The sequence below is a fragment of the Pteronotus mesoamericanus genome, unplaced genomic scaffold, assembly GCF_021234165.1.
Source record: "Pteronotus mesoamericanus isolate MK-2021 breed Mesoamerican mustached bat unplaced genomic scaffold, CSHL_Meso_final contig_20, whole genome shotgun sequence".
Lineage (NCBI taxonomy): Eukaryota > Metazoa > Chordata > Mammalia > Chiroptera > Mormoopidae > Pteronotus > Pteronotus mesoamericanus.
In genome coordinates this window covers 9,554,815-9,576,860 of record NW_026555085.1, presented here as the reverse complement: position 1 = coordinate 9,576,860, position 22,046 = coordinate 9,554,815, and the positions used below count along the sequence as shown (strand labels likewise).

Sequence of the window (22,046 nt, the reverse complement as noted above, 5' to 3'; positions counted from 1 at the left end):
CTAGAATGTTTGGTAAAATTTACCTGTGAAGCCATCGGGTCCAGGGCTTTTTGTTTGTTGGGAGTTTTTTGATTACTGCTTGAAATTCACTAGGTGTAATCTGTCTATTCAGATTCTCTGATTCTTCCTGATTTAGTTTTGGAAGATTGTATGTTTCTAGGAATTTATCCATTTTGTCCAGGTTGTCCAGTTTGTTGGCATATAGATGTTCATGGTATTTTCTTACACTCCTCTGTATTTGTTTTGTGTAAATTGGTTTTCTTCTCTTTCATTTCTGATTTTATTTATTTAGGTCCTCTCTTCTTTTCTCTTGATGAGTCTCATTAAAGGTTTGTCAATCTTGTTTATCTTTTCAAAGAACTAGCTCTTGGATTTATTGATCTTTTGTATTTTTTAGGCTCCATTTTGTTTAATTCTACTCTTTAGCATTTTTTGTTGTAAATTTTCAAGTTCCTTTAAGTGTAAGGTTAGATTGTTTATTTGAGCTTTTTCTTCCCTTTTTTTTTGAGATAGGTCAAGTCAGATTTATTCCTGGAATACAAGGTTGCAACATTTGCAAATTAAAAAATGTGATTTGCCGTGTAAATGAAATGAAGGATAAAAACCACGTGATCATATCAATAGATGCAGAAAAAGCATTGATAAAATCCAGCACCCATTTATGATAAAAACTCTCAGCAAAGTGAGAATAGAGGGAACATACCTAAACATAATAAATGCCATATAAGACAAACCCATTGCCAGCATCATACTCGACAGGCAAAAACTACAAGCATTCCCCTTAAGATCAGGAACAAGACACGGATGTCCAATTTCACCTCTCTTATTTAACATAGTACTAGAAGTCCTTGCCACAGCAATCAGACCAGAAGAAGAGATCAAAGGCATCCGAATTGGAAAGGAAGTAGTAAAATGGTTTTTATTTAAGATGACATGATACTGTACATAGAGAATCCCAAAGATTCCACCATGAAACTGCTAGAACTGATAAATGAATTCAGCAAAGTAGTAGGGAAAAAATGAATATTCAGAAATCAGTTGCATTTTATATGCCAGTAATGAACCTACAGAAAGGAAAATTAAGAAAACAGCCCTACTCACAATTGCTTCAAAAAGAATACAATACCTAGGAATAAACCTAATGAAGCATGTAAAAGACCTGTACTCAGAAAATTATAAGAAACTAAAGAAATAGAAGAAGATACAAATAAATTGAAGCACATACCATGTTCATGGATAGGAAGAATTAACATCATTAAAATGTCCATAATACTCAAAGCAATCTATAGATTCAATGCAATTCCCATCAAGATTCCAATGACATATTTCACAGAACCATAACAAATATTTCAAACATTTATATGGAACCACAAACAACCCTGCATAGCAACAGCAATCCTGAGAAAAAACAACAAAGTTTGAGGAATCACACTACCTAATATGAAACTATACTATAAGGTCATAGTAATCAAAACAGAATGGTACTGGTGTAAAAACAGACACACAGATCAATGGAATGGAATAGAGAGCCCAGAAATAAACCTACACCGTTATAGTCAATTATTGTTTGACAGAAGATGAAAGTGCATACAATAGGCTAAAGATAGTTTATTCAATAAATGGTATTGGGAAAATTGTACAATTTTGTGCAGAAAAATGAAACTGGACCATCTTCTTATTCCACACACAAGAATAAATTTGAAGTTGATCAGAGACTTAAATATTAGACCCCCAAGTCATAAAAATCATAGAAAAAAACATAGGCAGCAAAATCTCAGATATTTCTCATAGCAATATTTTATCAGATATATCTCCCCAGGCAAGGGAAACAGAAAAATAAACAAATTGGACTACATCAAACTAAAAATTTTCTGCACATAAAAGGACAACATGAACAAAATAAAAAGACAACACAGATTGGGAGAACATATTTGCTCTTATACCTGTTAAGGGCTTAATATCCAACATTTCTAAAGAACTTATAAAACTCAACACCAAAGAAACAAACAACCCAATTAAAAAATGGGCAAGGGACCTCAATAGGCACTTCTCCAAAGAGGACATACAGATGGTCAATAGACATATGAAAAGATGCTCAATGTCACTAATCATCAGAGAAATGCAAATTAAAACCACAATCAGATATTTCACACCTATCAGAATGGCTATCATCAATAAATCAACAAACAACAAGTGCTGGTGAGGATACACTATTGGGGGGAAAATGCAGATTGGTGCAGCCATTGTAGAAAGCATTATGGAGATACCTCAAAAAGTTAAAAAATGGATCTGACTTTTGACCCAGTGATCCCACTTCTGAGAATATATCCGAAGGAACCTGAAACACTAATTTGAAAAAACATAAGTACCGCTATATATATTGCAGCATTATTTACAATCACCAAGATATGGAAGCAGCCCAAGTGTTCATCAGTAGATGAGTCGATAAAACAACTATGGGACATTTACACAGTGGAATACTACTTGGCCATAAAAAAGAAAATTTTACCCTTTGTAGCAGTATGGATGTCCCTGGAGAGCATTACTCTAAGAGAAATATAAATGCCATACGATTTTACTCATATGTGTAAACTAATGAACAAACTGAACTAATAAGCAAACTAGAGGCAGACTCATAGATAGAGAACAGATGACAGCTAAGGGTGGGGGAGCTTAGAGGGTGGAGGGATTGAGCAAAAAGGAAAAAGGACTCATGGACATGGACAACATGTGGTGATTGCAGGGGGAGAGTGTAAGGGGACTAAATGGTAATGGAAAAAAATACAATAAAAAACTTGAAGAAACTGGAAAAAAAAAGAAAGAAAAGCAAGGACCTAGAGTCAAGACTAGTTTACCCAGCAAGTCTATGAAGGAGAAATAAAGAGCTTCACAGACAAGAAAAAACTAAAGGAGTTCATCACCACCAAACCAGTATTACAGGCTCATTTCTCTCGCCCCCACCTCTGGCAACCACCAATCTGTTCTCTGTATCTATGAGAATTTAAAATGCAAAGAGTGAACCCTAACCTATGAACCTTTATTTAATAAACAACAATAACAGAAAGGAATGAATTATTGATACATTTAATAACTTAGGTGAATCTTCAGAGAATTATGCTGAGTGAAATAGTATTTATATAATATTTTTAAAGGGCAAAATTATAGAAGTGGATAACAGGTTAGTGGTTGAAGGATTTAGGGAGGAAAGTGGGAATGGCTATACCGGCCAGTGAGGTATCCTTGTGGTGATGGACTGTTGTGTATCTTGACTGTGGCTGTGGATACACAAGACTGTGATAGAAATAACAGACACATACACACAAGTATAAGCAAAACTGAAACATCTTAATAGATCAGTGGATTGTATCAATGCCATTGTTCTGGTTGTGATATTTTTAATATAGTTTTAGAGTGAGTTACCATTGAGAGAACTGGGGTACATGGGATCCCTCTACATTTTATATCTTACTGCTACACATGAATGTACAATTATCACAAAATAAACAGTTTAATTAAAAGCAATTGGCAACATACTTATAGAGACATATATGTACATACACACATTTGTATATTACGTCTATTCTGTATTTAGTAATTTAAATGAAAATAGTACTTCTGTTTTTGAAAGCTCTTTATATCATATGCTATAAAAAGAATATAGTTAGAATCTAAGTATGCCTCATGAGGTAAAACAGTATAACTGCTAGTCTCAACTGTAGGCAAAATAGTTACCTTACTTTGGTTTAATTTTAGTATTCCTAAATAGGGATGCATATTCCATTTAAGGTTCTAAAGTTGGTCATGGTTATTATTAGTACAAAAAAAGTCAGTAAACTTCAGTATCTAGTATTGAAATCTTGGCTGTTTTGTGTTTTTTAAATAATCTGTCATCAAAGGAAAAAAATGTTAACAGATGTTAAATTTAATTCACTCCATTTGAATACCAATCTATATAAAACACTGCAAAGTGCTGCAGGAGTTACAAAAAAAATTAACTCACAGCCTCTGCCCTCATGGCTTTAGTGTAGTCATGTGGAAACATGCATTTATTCAATCAACATAATAATTATTGAGATCCAACTCTGATCCCCACACAGTGCTAGGCACTAAGTTTACTAACATAGTCTTTGCTTTCCTAAAACTCAGAGTGGGTAAAGCTAGCACAAAATAGAATATGGTAAAATATGAAAAATATCATAAGAGAGGCACCAAGAATGAGAAGTGTTTAAATGAGAAAGAAATCACATCAGGTCATGTGATCAGGAAAAGGTTCATAGAGAAGATGGACATCAAGAACACATGAAATAGCTCTTGAGGAGAGGTGTGGGACTTGGGGTAGTGAGGTGTTGCATTCACATGGAAACAATAGGAGGGAAGTTGAAAAACATACAGCCTGTTATGTGACAGTTAATAGACTTGTTGACCTGTTTGACTGGAAGGGAGTAGGTGAGAACATTAAAAGTGAAAAGATGAATGCAAGGTTTTGAGAGTCAAGGTGTAGACATTGGAGATTTTTATTTAAGGGCATAGCATAATTGGAACTGCTTTTAGGAATAAAAGTCAGTCAGCAGTGTGTAGGACTGGAGTAAATGGGAGTCAGAGAGACCCCGGAGCATGGTGGGAAGTTGGTAGGGCCATGTAGGTGGCAGTGGGAAGGAGGGAGTTTAAAAAGGAGGGGCAAAGTTAATAATCCAGTTGATTGAAATTTAAATTTGCATAAGAACCTCCTGGAATGGTTGTTAAAATATAGATTCCAGGCCTTCAGTTCCAGAAAATTCAAATATGAAATATGTTTGAATAAGCTTCTCAGATGATTCTATCACTGTGGTTTGCCTTAACCCCTTCCCTCATCCAGGAACAATTCTTTTCGAAGATACCAGGATAATCTTTCAAAGAGGGAGATGGGCACCTATCCTATGCTAGGCTATTTGCTAGGGACCTTACATACATAATCTCATTTAAGGAAGTAGGTATCATAACCCATGTTTTATACATGACTAAACTGAGGTTCTCATTGATTGTGTGATATTTCCCCAAGAATCCATGTCTGCCAAAATATAGACCAGGATATCAACCTCAGTCTAACAAACATCAAAGCTGGGGATGGTGATGCTCTTTCCAGAAAGATCCATTTTGTATCCTGGTGTTCCATCTGAGCTCTGGGCAGACTGTTTTCTGGTCTTCTTCAGTCCTCTGGAGCCTCTTGTATGAGCCAAGGTTTTGAGCCCATTTCAGCTCTTTGTTGAGTGTCAGCCACCCTGCAAGGCTCTGAGAGTACCCATTCCTGCCCTCACAGGGCACTAGTCTGTAGAACAGACTCATAAACTGATCGTTTCAATCTTACACAATAAGCAATAAGATGCTCTGGGTTCCCTAAGGGCAGAACAAGGGAGGACACTTATTTCACCCCGGGAGTTCAGAGGTAGCTGGAGAAAAACTGCCATATTGTGGTCTCCAACCTCGGCTGGGGCCAGAGCCTGCTAAGCAAGACCTTCATGTATCCAATCCCTTTTCTCCTATTCCTCACAATAATTATATCAAATGCCTGACTCTTTAGTCAAGTATCACCTGCCCCAATATTCTTTGAAACCAATTGTATCCTTATCTCAGAGAATGTGGAAACTGTGAAACATGAATTCCTTCAACTTCCTGCCTCCCATCCTATTCCTACTCACGTGCTTTCCTCTAGTCTCAGGGACAGAGGTATCCAACCTTTTGGTGTCTCTGGGCCAGACTGGAAGAAGAAGAGCTGTCTTGGGCCACACATTAAATACACAAACACTAACAAAAGCAAAATCTCATGTTTTAAGTAAATTTATGATTTTGTGTTGGGCCGTATTCATAGCCAACCTGGGCTGCATATGGCCCATGGGCCTCGGGTTGGACACCCCTGCAAGCCAATCCTTCCACTTATGCTATGGACCCTTCTTGCATTGGCCCCAAACCTTCTTTGTTGGTCCTAGGCATTTTCTGATTAAAACTTTTGAAGTTAGTGCCTTTAGATGAGGCATGCATCCTTTAGTCCTTATTCCTGCCTATTAAATTACACTTTATATATGTGTTATTTTTCTGGCCCCACTGAGCATTTGAAAAGATTTCTAGGCCTATAATCATAGATCTCAAAGTTAAAATTAATTCCAGCCTTTTCTTCAGCTGAGTAAGTTACTAACACAGATGAGATGCAACCTCTTTATACGCTGGGGTGCAGAATGATCTGAACAAGTGACCGGTGATGAATGATGGTAAGTCACACACTGTGTCCATCATGGATTTGCCAGAGACTTATTCCTAGAAAAATGAAATATTGCCAGTGATGATGGCAAAGGGGATACAGTACCTTCAGCCTGAAAACAATACACTTCTACCCAAAACCTGTCCCACTAGAATAATTAACAAGGCAAAAGCTGGCATCCCCTACTCTGAAAGGACAATTGAAAGAAGTCTTTCTCAATATCAGAAATGTCTTAGATAGGTTAGCTTGGCTACCATAACAATATGCCATAGAGTGAGTTGCAATTATTTTTTCACAGTTCTGAAAACTGGGAAGTCCACAATCAAGCTGCTGGCAGAATTGGTTCTTGGAAACAGCTCTTTTCCTAACTTGCAGGTGGCTGACTTTTTCTGTATCTTCACATAGCTGAGAGAAACAGAGCTCTGATTTCTCTCTCTCTTTTTATAAGGATGCTGATCCCATTATGGGGGCCCCATCCTCATGACCTTATCAAAACCTAATTACGTCCCAAAGGTCCTGCCTCCTAACACCATCACGCTGGGGATTAGGGCTTCAACCTATGAATTTCGGGGGACCCAAACATTCCATGCATAGCATGGATGTTAGTTTTCACTAATGATTGCCTAATATGTGATGTGTATAAGAATGAGAAGAACTAGCTGCAGTATTTTCACTTTTACCTCTGGAATATAAAAGTGTATCAGTAATATTATGGTTTTTAGTCACATGTGATTAATGACAGGAAAAACATTGTCACCTCAGTCAATTTCATTTTCTTCATGCTTTGTATATAAAGAAATGCATACAAAAGAAAAAAAGGAAAAAACTTCTGTTTTTGAGATTAAAAGGTGAAATTCATTTTTTAAATTAAGTGTTCATATGGACTTGACTTACTGTCTAGTCTTTATACTTGCTTTATAAAGTATTTGCTTTATTCTGATACTACATCATTTTTTGCAATCTGTTCCAAATTTTGAGTATATAAAGGAAAACTATAGGATTCCTTAAAGAGTTTTGAATAATTTAGGCTTATTTTGTCCTTTAGAAGAATATACAGTTTGGAAACACATTTAACTGTTAAAACTCAACTATGGAGAAAAAAATTATTACAACCTTTTAGGAGTTTCAACATCATATATACCAAATATTTACTATACTGCAGGAATCTCAGCTCTTTTAGGGGCATTATGACGAATTTAAACTGTATTGTATCTTTAACTTATCATTTAGTTATAAAAAATTACATGCATGTGAAACACGTCAACTTGTGCAAAACAAAACTGCTTTTAACTAATAATGTATGTATACACAAAAAAAGGCATACGAATGATTTAAGTCTTAAGAGCAGAGCTCACATCAACCAATACCTTTTCTATCATAGCCCAGTCCAGTCCTTTCACACCAGTGTCTCTGTTCCCATGACCCTTAGTGGTTTCCTGACTTTACTGACATATACCAAGACTAGAGTTCTGACTGAGCTAAGAGCAGTGCTAAGCCAGTCTAGAGAGAAGATGTATAGGGAAGAGAACTTAGAATGAAATCTAGGTAACTAAAGAGAAAGGTCACATCAGATAGCAAGACGGATCCTCTGGACCAGGAGATAAGGGCCACAGGTAGCACATTAATCTCCCTGCTCTGAAACTTCCACAGCAGTTAGTCTAGGTATTGTTTAGCCAATTATTATTGATCTTGTGTTTTCAGATTGATTTCTAGGATAGTTGAAGACATTTGACGAAATGCAAGTAGAGATCTGACTGATACTATTCAGGCTGGCTGACCACCTATTATCTTTCAGTACATATCTAACTCAATCTTAGAAGCAAGCCATAGGAATAGCCCAGTTAGAAAAAAAATAATGGTAAAATAGATGTCATTTACACTAACAAAAGAAAGTAAAGTACTCAGGAAACATTCAGGGTCTTTGTGAAAACAATAGTAATTTTTTTTTTTTGGTAAAACATAAAATATCTGAAGATAAATGCAAAGCCGTTAATCTTGTTCTGAAGGAGAAGTGTGAGTACCTTGAAGAGATCAGTTCTCCCCATATTAATGTTGAAGTTCAGTGAAATTACAAGTGTAGCCTGAAAGGCTTTTAAGACATCAGTATGATTCCAGAGTTTATCTGAAAGGATAAACAACAAAGAAGAGGAAAGAAATGTCTGAAAACAGAAGTGAGGGAGGATTTGTGGCACCATATATTCAAAACAGGTAAAAACTCTAATAATAAAATCATGTTATACCATTTCAAGATTAGACAATGAAGAAGAAAGAATAGGTAAACCAGAATCAGATCCTATGCCATATTATTTTTTAATGTAGAGCAAAGAGTTTTTTGTCAATGATATTGAGCATTTTTGTTAGTAAATTAACAGTTGCTTGTAAGCAGCCCAACTTACAGTGACTTGACCAACTAGTCCTTCCCTCGCCCTGCCACTTCACTGCCCGCCCCCATTCCCCCACAGGAAGGATTCTAGAGGTTGGAACCCAGGCTGTTGTCTGCTGCAGAACCTCCAGGATCCATTAGGGTCTCTGTGGTTCTGCTCAGCCATTCTTAGCAAGTGGATTTAGTCTTTACGCAAAATAGTTGTCCTGTCTTCACTCCTCCAGCAATATTCCTGGAAGAAAAAAAGAGGAGGGATAAAAACATGTGTTGGCTGAGACCTCGCACTGACCAGAATTATGGCAAATGGCCAGCCTAGTAGCGAGGGAGTCTGGAGAAGTCTATTATCTTAAAATGTATGAGAGTTCCTGTTGCTTCACATCCTTACTAGTTTGATATTGTCAGTGTTCCAGATTTTGCCCATTTTAATGTGTGTAGTGGTATCTTATTGTTGTTTTAAGCACAAAGAGTCCCAAATAAGATGGATGCAAAGAGGACCACTCCAAGACACATCAACGCCAGGCATCCTTGAGCTTTGTAGAATACATTACATTAAATGAATTAATCTCATGCTCATTTCAGTTTTGTTCCTTTTCAGAGAGAGAATAAATCACACACAGATAATTGTTTAGAGTCATTTTAGGTTCATAACAAAATTATTGAAAGGTAGAGATTTCCCCAAAACCACCTGCCCCCACACATGCATATCCTTACTCATTATCAACATTACTTACCACAGTGATACAGTTGTTACCCAGAATGAACCTTCATTAAGATATAAAAATCTCCCAAAGTCCATAGTTCACCTTAATATTCACTCTTGGTGTGTACACTTTGGGTTTGGACAAACGTGTAATGACATATATCTATCATGAAAATATACAGAGTATTTTTATTGCCCTTTCTAGTCCTCTGCCTAGTTATCTCTCACCCTTACCTCCACTTGTCTTCATAGTTTTACCTCTTCCAGAATGTCATGTAGTTAGAATCATACAGTAGGTAGCCTTTTCAATTTGGCTTCATTCACTTAGTAGTATTCATGTCTTTTCATGGCTTAATAGTTGGGGTTTTTTTTTAAATGTTGGATAATATGCCAATGTACCAAGTTTATTTATCCATTCACCTTCTGAGGAACATCTTGGTTCTTCCAAGTTTTTAAAATTTTGAATAAAGCTGCTATAAACATCCGTGTGCAGGGTTTGTGTGAATATGGTTTTCAGCCCCTTTGGGTAAATACCAAGGAGCACAATTGCTGGATATATGACACATAGTATATTTAGTTTTGTAAAAAATAGCCAAACTGTCTTCCAAAAGTGACTGTACCATTTTGTATTCCCACCAGCAATGTATGAGAGTTCCTGTTGCTTCACATCCTTACTAGTTTGATATTGTCAGTGTTCCAGATTTTGCCCATTTTAATGTGTGTAGTGGTATCTTATTGTTGTTTTAAGGACATATGATGTGGAACATCTTTTTATATGCTTATTTACCACATGTATATCTTCTTTGGTGAGGTGTCTGTTTAGATATTTTCCTCATTTCTTAATTGGGTTATTTGTTTTTGTATTGTTGAACTTTGAGAGTTCTTAGTATATTTGAGACAACAGTCCTTTATCAGTTGTGTCTTTTACAAATGTTTTCTCCCAGTCTGTGGCTTATCTCCTAATTCTATTGACATTATCTTTTGCAGAAACAAAGTTTTTTATTTTAATGAAATCCAGCTTATCAATTATTTCTTTCAAGGATGATGTCTTTGGTATTTTATCTAAAGAGACATCACCATACCCAAGGTAATATAGGTTTTTTCTGTTATCTTGTAGGATTTTGATAGTTTTGCATTTTACATTTAGATCTATCTGTGATCCATTCTGAGTCATTTTTGTAAAAAGTTCAAGTAAGGCTTATGTCTAGATTCACCTATTTGCATGTGAATGTCCCGTTGTTCTAGCACCATTTGTTGAAGAGGCTGTCTTTGCTTTATTGTATTGCCTTTGCTCCATTGTAAAAGATCAGCTGACCATATTTATGTGGGTCTATTTCTGGGCTATCTATTCTGTGCCATTGATCTATGTAAGTCTTAAAGTCAGTAGTGTCAGTTCTCCAATTTTATTCTTTCAATATTTGTTTGCTATTCTGCATCTTTTTCCTCTCCATATAAACTCTAGAACTATTTTGTCAGTATCCACAAAACAACTTACTGGGATTTTGATCGGGATTGCATTGAATCTATATATCAAGTTGGGAAATTTACACCAGGACAATATTGAGTCTTCCTATCCATAAACATGGAATATCTCTTCATTTATTAGTTCTTCTTTGATTTCTTTCATCAAAGTTTTATAGTTTCCTTTGTATAGATCTTGTACATAGTTTGTTAGATGTATACCTAATTATTTCATTTTGTTGAGTGCTAATATAAATGGTGTTTTGTTTTTTAATTTCAGTTGCCACATGGTCATTGCTAGTATATAGGAAAACAATTGACTTTTGTGTTTTAACCATGTATCCCATAATGCTGCTCTAATCACTTACTAGTTCCAGGAGGCTTTTATTTTTAATTCTTTTGGATTTTCCATATAGATGATTATGTCATTTGTCAACAAAGACAATTTTATTTCTTCCTTCACAGTTCATACACCTTTTATTTCCTTTTTTGCATTATTGCATCAGTAAAGACTTCCAGTTGAAAAGCAGTGTTGATTTCTGGCCAAGATGGAGGTGTAGGTAGGATGGTTGCTTCCTTACACAACCAAAGAAGGACAAAAACAAATTTAAAAAACAAAAAACAACCAGAACTGCTAGAAAATCAAACTGTATGGAAGTCCAACAACCAAGGAGTTAAAGAGGAAACATTCGTCCAGACTAGTAGGAGGAGTGGAGATGGGCATCTGGGCGGAAAGGACACCTGGCAAGGCGGCAGACCAGGTAGGAGAGGTGGCAGCTGGTGGACCCAGCAGTCCAACAGTCATGTGCAGATAATCCAGAAGGAACAACTGGGGAGTGAGACAGACCACACAACCCAGGGCTCCAGTTGTGAAACTAAAGCCTCACAACCCCTGGCTATAAAAATCTGTGGGGGTTGCAGCAGTGGGAGAAACTCCCAGCCTCAAAGGAGAGTTCATTGGAGAGACCATGGGGTCCTTGAATGTGCACTAACTCACCCACTGGGGAATCAGCACCAAAAGGGCCCAGTTGCTTGTGCGTAGCGGGGGAAGTGACTGAAAGTGGGGCAAGACCTGAGCAAGCAGCATTGTTCCCTCTCTGACTCCTCCCTCACATACAGTGCCACAATGCAATGAACTAGGTTGCTCTGCCCTGGCAAATACCTAAGGCTCCGCCCCTTATAATGTAACAGTTGCACTGAGACAAAGAAACGTGGCCCAAATTAAAGAACAGATAAAAACTCCAAAAAAAGAACTAAGTGATGAGGAGATAGCCAACCTGTCAGATGCACAGTTCAAAATACTGGTAGTCAGGATGCTCACAGAAATGGTTGAGTATGGCCACAAAATAGAGGAAAAAGTGAAGCGTATGCAAAGTGAAATAAAGAAAAATATACAGGGAGCCAACAGTAAAAGGAAAGAAACCAGGTCTCAAATCAATGATTTGGAGTGGAAGGAAGAGATAAACATTCAACCAGAACAGACTGAAGAAACAAGAATTCAAACAAATGAGGAGAGGCTTAGGAACCTTGGAGACAACTTTAAACATTCCAACATCTGAATTATAGGGATGCCAGAAAGAGAAGAGGAAGAACAAGAAATTGAAAACTTATTTGAAAAAATAATGAAGACAAATGTCCCCAGTCTTGTGAAGGATATAGACATACAAGTCCAGGAAGCTCAGAGAATCCCAAAGAAATTGGACCCAAGGAAGCACACATCAAGACACATCATAATTAAATTACCCAAGATTAAAGATGAGGAGAGAATCTTAGAAACAGCAAGAAAAAAGGAGACAGTTACCTACAAAGGAGTTCCCATAAGACTATCAGCTGATGTCTCAAAAGAAAACTTACAGGCAAGAAGGGGCTGGAAAGAAGTATTCAAAGTCATGAAAAGCAAGCACCTACATCCAAGGTTCCTCTATCCAGCAAAGCTATCATTTAGAATGGAAAGGCAGATAAAGTGCTTCCCAGAGAAGATAAAGTTAAAGGAGTTCACAGTCACCAAGCCTTTAGTATATGAGATGTCAAAGGAACTTATCTAAGATCATAACTATGAACAGTAAAATGACAACAAACTCACAACTCTCAGCAACTGAACCTAAAAACAAAATAAAAAACTATAACAAACTAAACAAACAACTAGGACAGGAACACAATCACAGAAATGGAGGCCACATGGAGGGTTATCAGCAAGGAAGGGGAGGCAGGAGAATGGGGGAAAAAGGTACAGGGAATAAGAAGCATAGTTGGTAACACAAAATAGATAGGGGCAGGTTAAGAATAGTATAGGAAATGGAGAAGCCAAAGAACTTACATATACTACCCATGGACATGACCTGGGGGTTGGGGAGCACGGGAGGATGCTAATGGTGTGGGGGTACAGGGAAGAGAGGGATAAATGGGAGAAAAAATGGGACAACTGTAATAGCATAATCAATAAAATATACTTAAATAAAACGAAAAGCAGTGGTGAGGGAGGAAATCCTTGCCTTATATTTGATTTCAGGAGGAGCATCTCAGAATTTGGTATGATATTAGTTGCAGGTTCTTGTAGTAGTCTTTAGCAAGCTGAGAATGGTCCTCTCTATTCCTAGTTTACTGAAAGTTTTTTTCATAAATGGGTGTCAGATTTTGTTGAATGAATATTCTGCATTAATTGATATGGCCATGTAATTTTTCTTTTTTTAGTATCTTGATATGATTGATTTTATAATTGATTTTTATTTTTTTATTTTTTTATTTTTTTTAATTTATTTTTCCCTTGCCCCCTCCCTCCTTCCCTCCCTCAGCTCTTCCCCTTTGGTTTTGTCCATGAGTTCTTGCTATATGTTCCTTGACTTTCCCCTTCCCTTCCCTTTCCCTGCCCGCCCCTCCCTATAATTGATTTTTAAATGTTAAACTAGTTTTATATACCTGGAATAAATTCCACTTGGACATAATTCCATTTGGTGTATAATTCTTCTTATATATTATTGGGTTGAATTTGCGAATATTTTGTTAAGGGTTTTTTCATCTATGTTCATGAGAAATGTTGGTCTGTAGTTTTCTTGTAATGTCCTTGTTTAGTTTTGGTGTTAGGGTAATGCTGGCCTTATAGAATAGGTTAGAGAGTATTATTTTTGTTCCTATCCTCTAAGAGACTGTAGAGAATTAGTATATTTTTTCCTTAAATATTTGCCAGAGAACCTGGTGTTTTTAGTAGGTTAAATTAAATAATTTATAGAATGACATGTGGTTGATTATATTCTTTATTATCCATAAAAGGGTATATTAGAGAAAACTATAAAAAATATAATTTCAAGCTACTAGAAGAAGTTTTCAAAATACCTGAATAGTAGTTAAATAACAAAAATATCCATCACTGTTAGCTTGTTCTCTCTAGGTTAAGACCATTAAAAAATGTGTTTTAGGTTCATAAAACTTTTCAATTGTTTCAACTCTTTATAATTTATGACAGAGAAAGTCTTTTAGATTCTTTTCAAATCAATATAAAGAAAATGTACCTTTAACGTTGTTTAAATGCAGGAAGGAGGCCCCCCTTACATATTTCTCCTAAAAATGTACATCTCTTTTCCCCAAATATTCACCATAGAAAACTTCTGAGAACATGTTTTGGGGTAGAACATAAAAGGAGGTATAAAACCAGGTGAACTAGAAAATATTCCCTTTATTGAAATATAAATAATGAAACTGTGTTTACAACATGTGAAACATATCTTGTTATTTGGAAGAGCCTGCTGGTTCCCCTCACATATTCATGAGGCCTGCCTACTATTGCTATTGCTCTAAGTCAGGGTAACTAGACAGGGCTACCTTTAGTCTGTATGGTACTTTCATGTGAATTATTAAAAAGCACCCCTGCCATTTGTTGGAATACTGTTATAATATGATGATTTTGTTAGAAGGCACTTTACTTTGACAGGCATTTGTTATAATAAATATACAAACTCATTGTTGCACCTGCTTGGACATGATACCATTGTGCAGTACCTTGCCTGCATAATCACATGGGACATTTGCAAGTAGAAAAAAAATAGAAGTCACCATGGCAACATTTGTCTATAACATGAAAATGAGAAAGCAGATTCCTTGCAGTAACTCCTGGAAAGTTCCTGTTCAACAAATTGGTGGTGCTGGAATGTTGTGGAGGTAGGGCTTGGGGTGGGGAGGGTTCTGTTGATGGCTTCCATTATTGAGAACAAGAGCTTGGCAATTGCTTTTTATATGTCTTCCAGTCAGTTAGAAAGAGCCTGAAAATTCCAACTACTTAGCTAAATGGAAAAGATTCTCTGTTTACAGAGAAAACACAAAGCTTGCTTCTTCCCCATCATTAAGCAGACCGAGTATACTTAGCAGAACTTTTCCACTTAGATGTCCAAGTTAAGGGTATCAGTGACTTTTGCTTGAAATCTAAACATTTTAGAAACATTTTGTAGGAAAAATGATTCACAGGCACTTTCAAAAAGAATCAAATAAATAGTTTGGGGGTTTCCATCTTGGAATTAGGATGTTTATTTAAGAAACTCTAATAAAGCCCTCTTTCAAGCCCATGAAAATTACAGTCAGAATCAAGTGGCAACTAAGGATTCAGGAAATAGCTATTGATTTGTGAGAGAGAGAGGGAAAGAAAGGGGAAGGGACAGAAGCAACTTGAGGAGAAACTTTTGCTAATGGTTCTTATCTCCTCCAACTTTGAAAAAGCATTCCACCAGCAGCAGTTTAAAACATTCTCACTCTCAGATTAGCCCACCTAAGGCAAGAGGTAGTACCCAGGGCATGACCCAGGCTGGGCTTTTCTTAGCAAAGGCATCAGAGTGCGTAAGGCATACACACTGCTGCAAGGCTTAGTGAAAAGGGGTTTTTCACTAAGGGCAGGCAGGGCAATAAGGGAAAGTCCAAAGCCTCATGCCCATGGTATTGGGCAGAAATCAGGAAAGATTATAAGAAGAGATGGCAAGGGAGATCCTGACTAGAGAGAGAAATTTGCACTGCAGAAGAATCCATATGGATGCCAGAGAAGGAGCCTTTTATAGCATGCCCAGAGATGATCCTTAAGCAGGGAGACAGCCATAAGAGAAGTTAAACTAATTTGGACACCCACCTGCCTTTATATTTACTTCCAAAAACTCCATGGGCAAGAAATCAGAAAACACTGAGAGAAACATATTAGAAGAGTCAGAGAAATGCATAGTGATATGTTAAAAAAGATCATTGAAAGTTCCATACAGAGAAGCTGGGGGCATGTGCAAATATATTTTGATCACAGTGACAAAGCTGGACAAGCACCTGGAAGTAAATATAGAAGTTTAAGAGTTCTGAAGTAGCCACATTGGAGATCAAAGTCTCTGAACAATTCAGGAGAAAAAAGTAGCTGAGCCAAATGCCACTGATGACATTTCACAAACGCTTTCTACCTTGTGTTCCTAATTATTCTATATAAATATAACCCTAAACCCATTTAGGTTGTCTAATAAGTGAACACTCTTAGAATTCCATAATGGCTTATTTTCTATGTTTTTTATTTCAGTGAAATAATGGTGAGAGATATACGTATGATGTGTGCTTACTGTCACTTAGATTGACTCAATAATGATATAAACCACATGGAAGTTTAGGTAGACCCATAATCCCTGGTTGATTTTTAGTTATTGTTGTGGTTAATGGGTGGCTTAGTTGATGCATCAGCTGCATGATCAAAGAGGTAGAAAAGGAACTTGCCATGGAAACACAGGCTATTAAGATATGACCTTGCCTAAATGTGGCTCAAGAGTGACTTCATTGACAACCAAGAAGATAAGTAACTTTATCCTTTGGGCATGAGGTGGAGCTGGGTGGAAGGTACAGATGAAGAAACCAGAACCTCCTCCCTGTATGTGTACCTTGAAGAGTTAGGAAAAATGAAGCCAGTGGCTCTCAACCTTGGCTGAACATGAGAATCACTTGCAGCATTTTACAAATTCTCATACCCATACCACACCGCAGGCCAATGAAATCAGAATCTCTTAGGATGGGACCTGGCATCAGTGTTTGTCTTGTTTAAGTTCCTCGGGTTGTTCCTCTGTGTAGCCAGGTGAGAACACCTGGATTAAATGAGACACTTGCAGGTGTCTGGCATGCTTTTGGTGCCCAATGAGTGTGAGCATCCTCCTATTTGCATCATTTCCTGCTACCTACCTCTCCCTTTTCTGAACTTGCACAGGATAGTATTTTATCTGTCTTGGTTTTACCACATATATCAGAGGTGACTTTGCCTCAGAGTTGGGAAATTCCTTTTATCCTCATGTTGAAAAAGAAGAATTCTCTTCTCACTTTTTGTGTACTGCCTCATCACTGATTTCATACCTTTATCTTCTTTCCAATCTTACTTACCTGCTGTACCTTTAAGCCCCAGAATCTGTGGATTTAGGAAGATTTCTTACTTCTTTGTCCCTAGAGGTTGAATTTAGTCACATATTCTTGAGTACTTCAGAAGGATCAAGATGGAAATAAAGTTTAAGGAATAAAGGAGGTTCCTAAAAATAGAACACAATTCATCCATTTCAGTTAGAGATGCCTTCATGTTTTCTAAGCATTTTTGAACTCTTAAACATTTTTAATAAGTTTACTTATGAGTCTTGTTGAAAAATAAATAAAATACACTTGTTTTCATTAAGGAAAGGGATCCTTTTCCATCTTAGTTGGTATTGTTGAAGGAGACAAAAAGGAGTCCAAAACTTGGCAAAGGAATACGTTATTAGTGACATATTGGTCACAGATGTGCTGGTAGAGCTACATTTTTCTTTCTGTGATTAGTATTTTAAGTATCCACAAATTACATATGAAAGTCCAGATAACTTCCTTCCAAAAGGGAAGGGAAAAGTTATGGTATTTGCAAAATCTCAATTTTTAAGGGATTCTAGGTGTGTTTTTAATAATAGGCAAGTGACAAGTGTTTATTTGCAAGTTACACGCTAGTGCTAGATGAAGCAACCTTTACTTATTATCATCAATTTCAAATGTGTTAAGCAAGTGCAGATACCTGGACATACTTTCTAGCAATACTTTTAAATTATAAGATTTCCTTCTCAACAATTCTTAAGAAAGTCAGGAATGCAAAATTCAAGAGGCAGACAGGAACTCTCCCTAGCAACTTTATTGCTTGAATCTGTAGGCCTTTGAAGCACAGTATGAGGAGTTTGGCCAAGTTGTGTTCAATTGCAAAAATTGCTAGAAGGACTTCAGGAGAGCATGGACTAGCCAGCTCTGGGAACAGGGTTAGGATTCACCTGGGAGGAAATGGCGCTGACGCCAGGATGCCCTTTAAGGCAGTTATAATAGATGAACATAATTCCAGCTCCAAGCCTTTAACTGTAAGGATGTAATGGAAGGAAAAGGTATGTTGTAAAAGAAAGAAAAACGATCAAGAAACACATATGATGGACATTAAAATAATAATAACAAACAAACTTTTTAATACCTATTGAGAACTTTTTTACTCATGTTGATAAGAAAACTAAACGGGCAATGACTCCTAGGGGGATGGCGGATGCTTCAATTTCTGTCATGTTTAAATTGATAAGCTAACCAGTTTAAACTGTCATATTAAATTGAAATTGATATGGAATTGGACAAAAGGGGGAAAGTAGGCAAAAAATTAGTACCTTACCTATGCAAGAAACTGAATTATGACACAAAAAAGACAATCTGGCCAAGTAGGTAGAAGGTTATCTTTTTGCATTTTTAATTAAGTAATAATATGCATTTTTAAGATTATTTAGTGATATGATGATTGCAAAGGCAGATGGCTTTAAAACAGGAGCTTGTGATGCACTTCACAAACCCAAAGCTCTTGAATTTCACCTTGAAATTCAAAAGGACTGTCGAGGTGATGTTAATGTTTGATACCAGTTGAGCAAAGTCTGCTGTCTTGTGTGTTACTTGATTTTATATGTTCAAGACATCATACTGTACAGCTTTTAAAAAAATAAACTTATAAAAAGACAAGTTTTTTTCATTCTCAAAGTACCTTGTTTTTGTTGTTTCCCATTTCCCTAGGAAAGTGACAATATTGGAGGACCCTGATCAGAACATCCACTTGAAAAACCTGTCTCTTCATCAGGCAGCCACAGAAGAAGAAGCTCTGAATCTGCTTTTCTTAGGAGATACCAACAGAATGATTGCAGAGGTAATAAACTCTTCTCTGCAAGCTGTTTTCATATATTATAATAGAATTTTGAGGACAGCAATGACCTTAAAAATGATTTCACCTAAATCTCATGTTGCATATTGGAAATCTAGATCCTGAGAATTGAGGAGACTTTCCCAAGGTCATCCAGCTAGTTAATGAGCAGGAACTAAAATCTAGGCTCTTAAGTTTTCTATTTTTCAATTTTACACAAACCGGTTTGCAGCTAATGAATGACAACTCATTAAATGTCTTAATTATAGAAATTTTTGCATAATTTTTGAAATTTAAAAATATGCAGTCATTCTTTCTAATCTCAGATTATCTATGTACTGGCATTTGTTTACGTATCCATACTTATTCATGTATTCAGTGCGTTATTATTTATAAGGCATGTAGAACACTGCACGGAATACAGGAAGTGCTTGCTCTGTGACTGGCAGCTGTTTTTGGCAGATTTGGGACACTGCAGTAGTATGTAATATGAGTAGGTTTCAGTGCAATATTTGGGACATACTTATACTATTTGTTAATTAATCTGACACTCAAACCTAATTGGGCACCTGTATTTCTCCTGGGAACCCAAGGCAGAAGCCAGAGTTGACCCAGCTTGGTCAGGTGATCCTAATCTCAACCAGTTACTGACTGGAGGTGGAGGGTCAGGAAGCTCTCATCCAGTGACACTGTGGTGATAGGAATGGAGCAATGGGGTTGGTAGTGGTGATGTGGGAACAGTTCCCCAAGTGTGCAGCTCACTGTTAGTCCTGGCAGGTTCCTTCTTCAGCTGTGCTCCCAGATTCTCTGTCTCTGATGACAAGCAGTAGGAGAGGATAATCAGCTGGGAGGATAAGCATTCTGAGGAAGTCTTTCAACTGACATTTTTCCTGCCCTGTTTCTACTCTCTGGGACGCAGCACCTCAGATACAAGATAAATAAATGGAAACCAGATTAAGGTATTGAAAATACAGTGTTGACATCTGTTTTTGTGTTGGGCCCTTACTTTTGTTGGTAGTAACGGTGTTGTTTTTTACAGTTCTGCATCAATATAAATTGAGCTTATGTAACACATATAATATGGACTTGAGGACTATTAAATTATTATTTTTATTTCAAAAGACCTTAGCATAGCTTTTAATTTCAGAATATCTTGTTTTGCTTTAAAAAATTTGCATTTGTGTTTTACTTCAACATTTGGTCCAGGAGGTCATCTTTGGTACTCTTATTTGCCACAGTGATTAAAGATGAAAGAATAAAGGCAGCTTAAGAATTAAGGAGTATAATGATGAAAGATTTAGCATGTCTCATTAAATTTCCTGATCCTGGTGGTTTTGAGACCATCTGGACTACATACGTGACTGAACCCCATTAAAGCCCCTGCGTAAACTTGAAGATTCCAGAAGGCAGGTGTGGTGACCTCCTCGCCTTGCAGTGCCTGAGATAGGCCGATATTATTCACAATGACCAAAACATGGAAGTAACCAAGTGCCCCTTGGAGGATTGAATGAATAAAAAAGATATCGTACATATATAGAGCAGAATACTACTGAGACATAAGAAAAGATAAAATAGAGAGTCAAGATGGTGGAGGAGTGAATGGAAGTCACACTGACCTCCTCCTGCGACCAAATGGAATTACAACTGAATTGTCGAGAAATCACCTGGAACAAACAACTGAACAATAGCGAAAGAGGAGCCTTACAACCTTGGACAGACAGAAGAATCAGCTATAGCACAAATTAACTGCCACTTACCATGGTCTCTGGCATAAGGTGTGGGGAAGAGTGGGCTAGACACACTTGAGAAGAGACTGGAGATGGAGGCTTTGGGGAGAGAACTGAGAGAGTAGCTGGCGTGATTGCGGTGGTGACTCCTCACCCATACAGCAGCAGCCATCTGGCTCAGGCAGACCACTGTCCCCTGAGCGACAAGCAGTCTGAGAACACGCAATAACCCCGCCCCCAAGAGGGACTCTGCCCTGCCCTGTGGTGTCTCTAAGCTGGCCTGCTGAGTGCAGAGTGTACTGTAATAGAATAAACATGATTTAAAAATAAAAAAATTTTTAGAAAGAATATTTGATTATTTGAATTTTTAAGAACAAACTGATAATTCTGCTGGGTAAAAAATTATTGGGATACAATATTCTTGTATCAGAACTGGTTTCATTGTCATCTGTCATTGAATGCTACTATGGAAAAGTCTGTGAACAATTTCTTTCACTTTCATAGTTGGCTTGCATTTTCTGACTTGATCTCTATAAAATTTTGTTTAATTTGGAATTCAATAATTTCAATAGATTTTATCTTGAATTTGAGCTCTTTTTCAGATTTTTAGAGTAGTCTGCAATGGTTGAGAAAATATTCAAATCAAGTTTGTGTTCAGAATTTTTTTATTTCGTTTTTTGATGGTATTGAATTTATCGTTTTTATTTTTTTTATTGTTGTTAAATTACAGTTGTCTGTGTCCAGAATACTTTTACTGTCTACTATGTCCTTAGCCTTAACAGCATACACTTGCCTCAGTTTTTGCACTAAGAGGTCTAGGATGGTAAAACCTCTTAAGTCACAGACTCACTGAACTCCACTTACAAAGCCCATCTTTCTTGGCAATGAACCTAGAACACTGACCACAAAAAAAGGCCTTTCTTTAACATTAGTTCTTTGGATGCATCTTTTCTAGTGTAGAATAAATATCTGTATAATACTGCTCTTCCCATACTTGCCTATAGTCTTAGATCTCATCACTCTAAACATAAGATCATTAGATTTGTGTTTGAGGAATTGTGACCCTTTCTTAAAGGGAAAACTGCATCCTGCCTGAGGTTGAAGAATATATGTGCTGGCTCTCAGCACCCTCCTCACCACAATTCAAATCTCATAGTATTTGGCAGATTTTCTGATGGTTTGAGGTTATAGCTATTTTCTTGTTTCACTGAAGGTGGCTTTTATTGCCCCTCTATTTTTCACATTTTGTTGCTGTTGTTGATTAATTTCAATAACATGGAGTAAAACTTACTTATGCTATGTTTAATTACAAATGAAAATTTTAAAGATCAGAAGAAACTCTAGGACTAAATTTTTATAGCCAAAAAGATTATGTTTCTCTA

At 36.9% G+C, this 22,046-nt stretch overlaps 1 protein-coding gene across 1 annotated transcript in view; it reads left to right on the top strand.

The window, feature by feature from the left end:
• Window positions 1-22,046, top strand: part of KIF6 (kinesin family member 6) — a 408,870-nt gene that overhangs the window by 87,369 nt on the left and 299,455 nt on the right. The window contains exon 6 of the mRNA XM_054570213.1: window positions 18,814-18,943. Within this exon, the coding sequence (XP_054426188.1) occupies window positions 18,814-18,943 (130 nt within the window). The remainder of the gene's footprint in view (window positions 1-18,813; window positions 18,944-22,046) is intronic.